At 38.3% G+C, this 12100-nt stretch overlaps 1 protein-coding gene across 2 annotated transcripts in view; it reads left to right on the top strand.

Moving 5' to 3' along the window:
- Positions 1-12100, top strand: part of tnk2b (tyrosine kinase, non-receptor, 2b) — a 113125-nt gene that overhangs the window by 20827 nt on the left and 80198 nt on the right. Inside the window, exon 2 of one of the 2 annotated variants that reach the window (XM_039672016.2) lies at positions 8102-8164. In XM_039672016.2, the coding sequence (XP_039527950.2) occupies positions 8117-8164 (48 nt within the window). In that variant the 5' untranslated portion in view covers positions 8102-8116. Of the gene's footprint in view, positions 1-8101; positions 8285-12100 lie in introns of those variants that run through there. The other variant, XM_039672021.2, reaches the window with a different exon arrangement.

Here is a 12100-nt window from a genome sequence, read left to right as displayed (position 1 = left end):
TCATCCTCATTTATATAGCGCTTTTAACAATATAGATTGTTTCAAAGCAGCTTTAGAGGATGATTGGAAATTAAAGTAACAGAGATTGTTTTGACTTTACAGCAGCAGAATAAAGTTATTGTCCAGCTAAAATTAGTTTTCAGCTAAAGTTAGCTAACACAAGAAAACCCTCCTGCCTGCTCATCTGCACAGTGCCTGGTGGCTCAAGAACACAAACCTTAAGACGGGTTCCAAGGTGCAAGTGTTGAAAATTTTTGAAAAACGTTGTAATCCTCGTGTAAACTTAAACCGCAAACCTGTGAAAAAGCTGACAGTGTGCATATGCATATAATGTGTTCAATCTATAGTTATGCAGGTTCGAATATATGTGCGGCGGCGTGTAATCTTTCTTTAACCCCCTGAGCCCGACGGCATCGTCGACGATGCCACACGTCACTTCCGATAAATGTTTACATAACTCGATGACAGATTTATCGATTTTCTTACCGTTTTTTTCAGCAGAAAGCTAACGAGCTAGCCATGACGGGGGTGTCTTTCTAGCCTTTACAGAAGGTTTTCTATCCAGCCTGGAAATTGTGCTTCCTTTCAGAGGTTTTCAGCAATAAATCCAAACGCTTTATGTCAAACTTTGATAATCTTGAAGTCCATAATTCATAAATATTCTGTCATTTTTGCCGCTAGCTCGACGCTAGCGGCCATTCTGGATTTCACGTGATGGTTTTTGACCAATTACAGGCTGATCCGTCGTAAACATTGGTCTGCGTCATTACGCATGAACCAAGCGCTGATATAGTGTAGTAGAGATAGAGACTCACGGAGACGCGCGATTCACAGAGAAACACAGAGAAATGGACGTAAATAAAGCACTTGTCTATTTTGGTGCATTGCAGGATGATGGATTTTCAGGAGAACAGAGCTTTTTGACAGATGAGGAACTAGATTACCAGGATAGACCCAGCTGAAGTGCCATTTATTTATTTACTGTAAAAAAGTATTATAGTAGTATAAATGTATTATAAAAGAATAAAAAGAACATAATAAATAAAAGAATAAATAAAATAGAAATGCAAAACCTGTGATGTGGCCCTCTGTGTGATTGCTGATAGGAACTGTTTTGAGGCTTGGCACCAGTGAATTTCATGAGGCCCCAAACGCCTGGACTTCTTTTGGCAAAATGTCAATAGTTTTGGTTCTGTACAAGTTATAATGTTTATTCCTGTGCTCCAGGACTCCAAAGGCATGAACAAACTATTTTCCAGAGGAAATTTGCTTAGCTTTAATTTATTTGTGTGTGATTTCAATAAATATTTGAGTGATTCCATTTCCGATTTATTTTTTCATTTGTCTTTATGGTCCCATAACTTATTTTACATTCAGGTGACATCAATGTAACACAAATATGCTGAAAGTTCAATTTGTCCTGAAAAAAAAAGAGGTGTGTCAATTGTCTGTGCACCAAAGGGTTGATGTTTTACAAGCTTTTTTAGTAAATGACACCAGACGGAAAATTTATTGTAAAAATACCCTTAGGTCTCAGGGGGTTAAAGATTGACCTCACCGAATTACTTGTCACTATTAAGGGCGTCATGATTTCAATTTTAAATCGAAATCAATCGAAATATACAATCTCGAACTTCAAATTCAAATCGTCGATGCTGCCACGCCCCCATGTCACGTCTGTTCGGCTTGCCAAGCGGGAAAAACACGCATGTTAAAGTGCTGCGTGTCTATGGTCAACCTTCTCTAACTTAGCTACAGCCATTCAAAAGATAGCATGGCAACTGCAGATGCAGGAGACCCATCAGAACTTGAACCCCCTTGTCTTTTTTTGAAGTCGCAGGTGTGAATTTTTTTTCAAAAAAGCCACAGTTTTGCAGACATCCCAAGTCTCGCAAAGTCTCCCACATATTGATAGCAGCTCCCTGATGCACGCAAATTAGTTAAAATTTCCCAGAATCTAGAGTGAGCTGTGAGACTGCGCGCACGGCAGAGAGGGAGAGAGCAAGAGACCTTACTTGTGTGCCTCATGAAGCGCATGAAAGACCGAGAGCATCCTGATTGGCCGATTGATAAATCGAGAATCGAACCGAACCGTGACCTTAGAATCGAAAATGTAATCGAATCGAGGATTTGGAGAATCGTGACACCCCTGGTCACTATCCCTCCTAACCAGGCCACCGCCCGTCTGCTGCGTCATGTCTGACTTCATTGAAACACATGACAGCCTACACAGTGATGTCATGAAGTAGCTCCCTTTAAAGGCACACTATGTAATTATTCGCCTCTAGAGGTTGTTTATTCAAAACAAAGGCGTAGCTTGATGACTCCTCCACAGCCAGTGGAGAATACAACGGGACTTTGGGCAGAAATCATATCCATGGATGACCAGTAATTTATTAAAGGGGTTATATAATGGTACATACACTTTTTCAAGTTGATTGTACTAAAATGTGTGTTGGCAGTGCCCGTACACAACCATCATATAATGATAAAAATCGATCCAGTTTTTTTTTTTTATCTCCTTATACGTTTTCCCCGTCTCAAATCGAGCCGTCTGACCATGTGACGTTCTTCATAATAATGAATGTAATAATGAATACAGCATCCTTTTGATGCTCCTAAATCCAAACCTCTGAAGATGCATTGGCTGAGTTTTGTTTATGAAGGTAATATTCCGATCAACATCAATGCTTTCATGTTTGCTCGAATCATTTCTCACCAGACTGCTTTATAAACGAGGGTATAAAGCTGGTTTTGCTAAGAAGCTACTCCTGAAAAAATAATTGGTACCAAATATTTGTGTTTCTGCTGCACCTACAGAAGTTTTATTAAACTTTTATATTAATGTTTGCAAATCGTTTGCACACTTCACAATGAAAGCTGCTAAGGTTTACACTGAGGGTACATTACGGCATGTTTTCTGTGTACAACATTCTCAAAGGGAGATGTTTTTAATGAAATCGAATTTCTGTCCCTCCATTGACGGCTAGCTTACCAGTTTGATGCTTCAAAAAGTTTGTAAAAATAATTCATATGAATTGAGCGGTTTAGTCCAACTTTTCGGAAGAGATATGATTGCTTTATATGATGATCATGATTATATGATTTTATATGATGATGCTTATATGATTTAATTTAAGACTTTTCACATATAAACATTTACATTTAATCATTTAGCAGATACTTTTATCCAAAGCAAAACTAGGTATAGAATAGTAAGTGTTAAACATTATATACCTTGTGGCTATATATATTTGGGGGATATATTTATTTAGCTAATGTTAACAACTCCTCCTTATTTATTGGCAAGTGATAAGCTTAGCAAATATAGCTTTTCTGTGAAATAAGTGAAATAGAATAATCAAATGTAAAACAAAATTGCATATTCTTCACTGTATAAATTGAATCTACATTAATCCTACTAAATATACTAAAGAGCAGTTAGTGATTTTCTCTTTTGTGGTTTGGCTAACATTAAGGACACAGACAGTAGCATGAATTTTAGGCTGGTGTCACTTTTAGACCAAATGCAGAAATCCAATTTACTGAAACACATGCTATATATTTCCCAACCGCTTATGTTCACTGAAGTTAAAACCGAATGTTTATGCGAAATACTCACCAAGCTATGCAGTTTGACATATTGTGTAAAGAGATGCTTCCAGAGGTCATAGATCCTCTTCTCAATACCATTAATTCATCTTTGTCACTAGGATACGTTGCAAAAACTTTTAAGCTGGCTATGGTTAAACCCCTTGTTAAAAAATGCAACTTGATTGTACAGAGTTAGTCGGTTACAGGTCGATCTCGAATCTGCTGAATCTCGAATTTTCTGTCAAAGATACTAGAAAAGGCAGTATCCTCACAACGGTGTCTTTTTTTTTTTTTTTTTTTTTTTTTTTTTTTAGAAAGAAATGGTTTCTGCAAGGATTTTCAGTCAGGATTTACACCAGGGGTCTCAAACTCATATTAACTGGGGGCTGCTGGAGATAGAGTCTGGGTCAGGCCGGGCCGCATCAAGTATTCCAAAAAAAAAAAAATTATTTAAGTAGGCTATTCCAAAAATGGAGCACAGCTGATCCAATCTTCTCAATCTTTATTATTAACGTTTCTTCTGAACTGTTCCTCTGAATTTGAACGTTCCTTTCTGTACATGATTGGTTCTTCATGACCGGTCCTTCTGACAGTTGAATTTAATTTTACAAACTTTCTTTGTCTTTTTCTTTTTATTTTCTTTATACAACACTATTATATTGAATGTTTTTTTTTTCTTTTTTCGGAAGGCACTTTTCCTTTTTATTATACTTAGAAAAACAATTATTGCTTTTGAAATACAAATAATTCTTTCTACACATGTATAGTGTCTTCTACACATAGTGTCTACACATATATAGTGTCAAATTACTGACTTTGCAAATATCAAAGCAAACCTTCTTATCAACCGGTTGGATTAAAGTTCAGTTCACAAATTTTAAAATGAACTAGTTCAGTTCATATTTCATACTTCAAAAAATGAACTAGTTCATAGTTCTTTTTTTTTTCCATATGTTGCTGCGAGCTTCTTTTTTATTATTAAGCTATTATTATTGCCACAGCCCATATACAACCACAGATAACAATTATTTTGTCGACGGCAGAGTTTGCACAGACGTAAGCTTTTCCCATCCTCACCGACCTCATAAAACCCTTTTAAATGATCTTACGACGCCTCCTCGCTCCTCGGTTCACAGCCACTAGAATGAACGAGTTCACTGTAACGTTCATCAGGCAGTAATACAGTAGGCTACGTTCAGTTCACGTTCGCCCAAAATATGAACAAGTTCATGAACTATCGTTCAATGAACGCGTTCAGACAACACATATTACAAGCTCAAAATGATTATTCTCACATTGTTTTAGAGCAGGGATATCCAACACGTCGCTCGCGAGCTAACAGTAGCTGTGGCCTTATTCGGTGGTAGAAGCTTGCCTTGGGGCTGTTCACATATCGCGCTCACATATTTTGCACGCTCAAGTTTGTTTTAAATGTATGCGCGCATCAAACGCGCTCATAATTGAAGCGACGCGCTATTTTTTTCCAGGCGCAGTATATGTTTGTACTTCGTGGTTGTAAATGACAACTATTGCATCAAACCCACCGTAAGCTATCTGGTAGCCCATAAGGGAAAAAAAAAATGCGGCAAACGCAACGGCGGGCTGCACTCACATTTAACTTTAATGTCAAGTGGGGGGCCACAAAATTTGAGACCTCTGATTTAGACCGTTCAATAGTACTGATACTGCTCTCATCAGAGTCACAAATGTTTTGCTCTTATCATCTGATTGTGGTTGTAACTCGCTATTGGTGTTCTGATCTTAGTGCTGCATTTGATACTACTGACCACAACATTCTTTTAAATAGACTCGGAAATTATTTTGGCATTGGTGGAATTGCATTAGCATGGTTTAAAGCAAACCTATCTGACCGTTATCAGTTTGTAGCAGTAAATGAAGAGATGTCTTATCGGTCACAAGTTCTGTAAGGAGTACCACAAGGCTCAGTACTAGGACTGTTTCTGTTCACTCTGTGCATGCAACCTTGGGAGATATCATTAGGAAGCATGGGATTCACTGTTATGTCGATGATGCCCCCTCTATATCTCTTCGCTCCCTGACAAAACTTGCCAATTCAGGAATGCATAGCTGATATAAAAACAGGATGACTAATAATTTCCTGTTACTTTATTCTGAAAAAAGAGATTCTAATTATTGGACAAAATACTTCCTCACGTAATAACCTAGAATACTGTCAAACACTTGATGGCTGCTCTGTCAAGTCATTGTCGTCCTGGGTGGGCTCTTTGATACCAATTTGAAAGTCATGTGAATAATATCTGTAAAGCTGCATTTTTTTCATCATAAATATACAGTAGATCTAAATTATGTCTCATGCTCTTGTCATATTCTTGACAAATGTGGAACAATTAGTTCATGCGTTCATCAAGACATCAAGGCTAGATTATTGTAATACTATTATGGGTGGTTGCCCTGCACGCTTAATAAACAAACTACAGCTAGTCCAAAACGCAGCAGCTTGAGTTCTTACCAGAACCAGGAATTATGACCATATTAGCCCCGTTCTGTCAACACTGAATTTGCTCCCTATTAAACATTGTATACATTTATTGAAGAATATTGCTGATTACTTACAAAGCACTAAATGGTTTAGCTACCCAGTACTTGAGTGAGCTCTTAACGCATTATAGTCCTCCATTTGATTGCGATCTCAAAATTCGACCAGTTGATATTACCCTAGAATATCAAAATCTTCTACTGTTCCTATTTACATAAAAATATTGGATCAAGTCTTCCTAAATTTGTCCTTTCCTATTATTGCTGTAAAGCTGCTTTGGAACAATCCTTTGTTAAAAGCACTATATAAATGAAGATGACTTGACTTGTGTGACTTGAATGTAGGTTCAATTTTTTTTAAAACAACTAGTGTTTCCATTGTCAACAACAGCAGTATTCAGTGTCGCACATCATTTTTGAAATCGTATGTGTTTTTATTTTTTAGCCATGTGTGTTTGCATCACAAAAAGTAAAATAATGGATGCTGAGTGGTGTAGGGTAATGGTGTAAATTCTTTGTTGAAAGACCCTGCTTGGGGTCTGTGTCGGATAACTAGTGACGTTGAGAATGGTGTACAATGCCCAAGGAGAGATCTCACTCTCAGTTGCTGCAGGTGTGTGTAACCGAATCTAGTTCTCACAAATACATTTTCAGTGATTAGTCTCACCAGCAAATTCCCAAATTTTCATCAAAAATAATTATTTTTCTATAAATGACCTACTTAAACCTGCATGTATGGCTTCTGTCAGGTCCTAATCCGAGACCAGATGCCTTCTGAAAACAGTCCAAGAGTCTGTCTTTAAAAGAGTTAAAATAATATCAGCAATTATTCCTGAATTTACTTTGTTTAAAAACACATTTGGATGATTTTCTCTGTTTTTGTCGCATACCCAATTGCAAAATTGCACGAGATAACAGCTCTATGTTTTTTTTTTTTTTTATGGTGGCAAAATTTGGCAAAACCTTACAGTCTGATTTGGCCTGATAATATACTGTTTTTCACAGGTGCTTTTGCTTGTTGTCCCTAATAACATATTTCTAGGCTATGGTAAACACAGCTGAATGGTGTCTCTGTGGGATAATTACAGCACATTCAAATGAACATTAAATGCTGTGAGCCATTTAATGCTGTGCTCATTCCCAGCAGGCCTCAGCTGTATGTGGGTGTGTAAGTGTATTCATACAGATTGGCGTCAGAGTACAATCAGCAGTGTGCAGGAGTGATACTATCAGCTCAGGCTTTTTCATAAGAGTTGAAAGGGAGTACATTATACATATTTGAAATGTGTGCAGCAGTTGAGGCTGGTGACTATGGCGGGGTTGAAAATATTGATTTCTCGATTTCAGTGACATTCTTTTGACTAATTAGATTATGGAATAGAATAGTTCCTGGCACGACAGAGCGTTAGAGTTACAATTGGCATCAAGTTACAAACACAATTTAAAATATTAATATTACACTTTTACTGAACTCACTTTAAACCACCGTTGAATGTTTGTTCATATTCGATCGCGATCTAATGTGGATTTTAGTCATTTTAATGATGTTGAAATATGTTATATCATAATTGCACGATTCGCTTGTATAACAGTACACAACATTAATCTTTTACATTATAAACCTTTTATTTTTAATATTTGGCTAGTTTGTGTGCTGCTGCGCATCCCTGTGTGTGTGTAACAAATACTATTTATGAGGGTAGCCATGGTAATGAGGTGCTTTATGTGATGCGTTTACAATCTACAAATGTATGATTCTATGGAAAACCAATGGTTAATTTCATTTAATTAATTTTAATTTCATTTTTACAGATGTTACTGTTTTGAATGAAAATAAATTTACATCTACATCCCAGCTCAAGCTATACTGTCCAATGTGTATTTTCAAGAGACAAACTTGTATTATTATTATATTATTAATTCTCCTTTCAGTGCCACTGCTATCAAATGTTAGTCTGGAGTCCTGTATTAATCCATTTTTTTTTTTCAGTTGCAGTGGATCCACATGGATGGAGATGTGCACGATGGTGTGATGGACTTAGCAGCCTGTGAGGTCAGCCACGACACAGACAGCCTGCCTGTGCGCTGTGTGTGAACACAGCAAACACACACACACACACACTGCCCATAAAGCTAAAGCAACCAACAGTCTTCCTACATAGCGGACCGCTGGGTAGGTGCACTCTGGATTGTGCTCGTGTCATAAAGGTGTGTTACCTGAAAATAAGGTTTTTTTTTTCTCGAGGGGGAATTTTCTGTTGTAGCAATTTTGTTTTTTGAATAATGAGAGACCTGACATTTGCAGCAGGCACTGTTGTGTGTCTATGTATGTGTGTGTTTGCATATGCATATCACTGCACTGTGTACATGCCACACAGCTCTCTACCCTTGTCCCATCCATCATTAGCTGTGCGGAGGGTCAAATGGACAACGAAGGTGAGGGCTCTGTATCTTATTACTCCGTGCACTGAAGTGCCTGGAACTCAGTCATTTGACTCTCTGCTCGCCCATGTTATCCAGAATCAAACACCCTCCGTGTGGTCCGTAGCCTTGACCTGCCTCCTCATGTAGCCCCCCTGTAGTTGCCTCGAGATGTGTATCTTTTCCCTGATTTGGATGCACTACACTCCTCTGTGCAAACATACCCACGGGTGTGCTTGTCATGTTATTCCAGGCCATAATGGTGACTCTGGGTCATACAAAAAAAAAAAAAAAGACTGTAGTCATCTGTTTCCTTTATAAATCGAAGGCAAACATGTCAGCCTCATATATCTGACTATTTAGAGATATTTTTTCTCAAAACACTCCACAAAAACGGCACTGTGCTGTTTTAGGCTGAGATAAGCCCAAAGCGCATGTGTGTGTGACTGTCTGAGTGCCCGGCATATCGTCATGGTGCAAAAGATTTGCAGTCAGTGAAAAACATCAATCTGTGCTCTCAGCACAGTTTGCTGAGAGGAAATGATCTGAGTGTAATTACCTTCTGCTTTATCTACTCTGCATGACTCCCTTCTCAGTCAAACCGCACTATAATTAGAACAGGGTTTTAAAGAGTTCATTACCGACACTTTTAGATTTTTATCTGGAGGTGGAGCAGTTCTGACATACACCTGCTGAAATGCCTTTGTGCGTGGGTGAGAGCGTTTGTGACCATATTGCATGTCGCACAGTTCATGTCTCCTGAATTATTATTTTTTTTTTTCAAAGTCAAAAGGATTTTGATTCTGATATACAGTGTTGGTGTACAGTGATATAAAGTGTAAGCAAGGTGATAAACTCAATCTGTGACGTTCACACCAGCTCTGCCTCTCGATAAGAATGTCCCTGAGCATTTTTTTTAGAACAGAAGGGAGGCTTGCAGAGGTTGGGGGGTGGTTTAGCTCTCATCAGGGGAAGTGTGTCTATTTTTACCTCATAGGAAGTGTATGTCTGTGTGTGCTGAAATAGCCACGAGCGTGCTTCTTGTGGAGTGGTGTTGCGAATGCCTGAAGAGCCAAGACTGACATCTCAGGGGCTCAACTCTGGGGCTCTGCGTGGAGGAACGAGGAAGGAGTTCAGAGCATGATGTTATTTTAACCCTTCTATCTGTCACTTCCTGTGGTCGCCCATGCTCACCCCCACCCCATTTCGTTTAAATGCATCAGCATTGCCTTACAGTGCCCCCACCTCAAGGACATATGTCAGTGGTGACAGGGCTTCCTGGAGTGCTCCTAATGTGGTCCTTGGCAGACTGAGATTTGGGATGAAGACCGATGACACTCAGAATGATAAGATAATTCGCTGTGTGTCATATAACAGAGCAGGATATGATGCAATAGTCCAGGTCTCTAACAGAGAACACCTCTGTTTTCAGAAGAGTACGCCCACACTTACATGCACAGTCACTTTGTATATAGTTTGGCATGCCAATGATTGCCACCCACGCGGTCAAAAATCCATTCATAAAAGTGGCGCTCATGCTTGCTTATGCACCACAGACAAAATCACTGTTTAATATGTTGAAGTACTCAAAAAGTAACAGGAAAAACACCTCACTTTTTTCTTGAGTCTTTTTCAACATAATATGCCAATTTTATCCTTTACATTGCGTCTCCTTTTATGTCTCTCTAACCCTCACTTCCTGTCAGCTGACTGTCTGGTCACCTGGCTTGGTGTGTCTCTAAGGACCTGGTTTAACTCAGTCGAGCTCATGAGCTTATCCATGTGTGTTTAACACTCATAGTTACATTTGTGATAACAAAGCAGCGCTGTGAGCTAACATGTATGGCAACAACCGTATTTTGCTTGAAATTAGATTTTTGTCAACCAAACCCCTTAGATGTAAAATGAGGGCATAGTCCACTTTAGAAGTAACTTTGCAACTACATGCCAACTAACTCTCATTAGACTATTATTAGACTGTAGTAAACTCTCAGTAGACTTTTAGGTTATGGTTCGGGTTAGTAAAATAAGATGACTTAGCTGTAGCTGCTAAGTTACTTAGAATATCATTTGGGGGACCAACAAAATAAGTTGTTAGCAAATATTAAGCAGAGAGTCTTCTAATACTCTAATGGCAGTAAGTTGACATGCAGCTGCAAAGTTACTTATAGTTAGTTGAATGTCTAAAGTTGACTATCGAAATTAGTGTTACCAAAATAACTCATTTGAAATAAGGAAAAACACAGAAACACTGAAGTCATAACAGGGTGTCTTGATTTGGGGTCAAGAAAACCTCCAAAAGCGCAACTACATGGGATAAAAACCTGCAAATAAAGACCAACATTACACTGCAAAAATGCCTTTCTTACTTAGTATTTATTTATTTATTTATTTATTGTCTTCCAGTCCAACTATATAAAATACTTAAATCAAGATGCATTTTCTAGATGGGTAAAATGACGATATTATGTCTTGTTTTCTGGGTTAATTAATAAAAATTAAGTGAGTTGTTGCTTAAAAAAAGCATAATGATCTGCCAATGGGGTGAAACAAAATAATCTTAATTCAAACAGAAACCAGATTATTTTTCTTACCCCAATGGCAGGTAATTTAGCTTTTAGTAGACCATTGAAGTGTTTTTCCTGATAGGGTTGGGTATTTTAGGCATGTTTACCTCAATAACTGTTAAGCAACTGTAATTCATTTATGTAAGTGTTATTGCCATTATGCCAGAGCTGCCTTGGGCTATGTTTACACGGAAACGATTCTGAAGAGAAACGCAAAAGTGGTGTTGCGTCATCACTTTTTATTCTGTTTAGACAAGCGTTTTGTGTGGGTGATCTGCGTGCAAATGGTGACGCAAAAGTGTGTGAAATTCAATGTAGTATGCACTTCAGGCGGCTAGGACAACCTTCACTGTCAAGCAGACCTATGCGTTTTTAAGGGAACGTTTCGGTGGAGCGTTTTTAAGATTTCCACTCTGGAGGGTGGTTTCACTTTTTTGCGTTTTTGAGCCTCAAAAACGCCGTCGCCGTGTAAACGAAAGGCACATTCGATAAAATGTTTTTACGTTTTCATCTGCGAGCGTTCTCGTGTAAACAGGGCCTTGGTCACTGTCTGCCATTGTCTGTGATGCTTAATAAAAACAACCGTTTTAGTCAAAACAAATGTTTTTTTTGTGAATTTAGTCTATTAATCAAATGAAGACATAAAACATTGATTTAAGTTTTATTGATTTAATTACAACATAGAAGAAAAAGTGTGATTATTCCTACACTCCAAATAGAGCTGGGCGATATGGCGATATATATCGTTACCGCGATAGAAAACGTCAGTCGTAACAGATTTGTTTATTCCGTGTATACCGCAAAATGCAAATAAGGGGGCGTGGTTAACTCCAGTGCAGCGCGCGTGAGACTGGTGCTGAGATTTGTCAAAGAAACATGGAGAAAGCAGATCAAGAGTATCCACAAAGGAATTACATTTTCTAAAGGATTGTTGTTAACGTGATCTGTTCGGGGGGAAAGGCAGCCGTCAACTTGAGCAGAGCAGCAGCACCCAGGCTACA

Source organism: Pimephales promelas, chromosome 5 (assembly GCF_988280905.1).
Source record: "Pimephales promelas chromosome 5, fPimPro1.hap1.1, whole genome shotgun sequence".
In the NCBI taxonomy this organism is placed as follows: Eukaryota; Metazoa; Chordata; class Actinopteri; order Cypriniformes; family Leuciscidae; genus Pimephales; species Pimephales promelas.
Note: the sequence above shows the minus strand (reverse complement) of the source record. Positions and strands in the feature narration are given on the sequence as shown.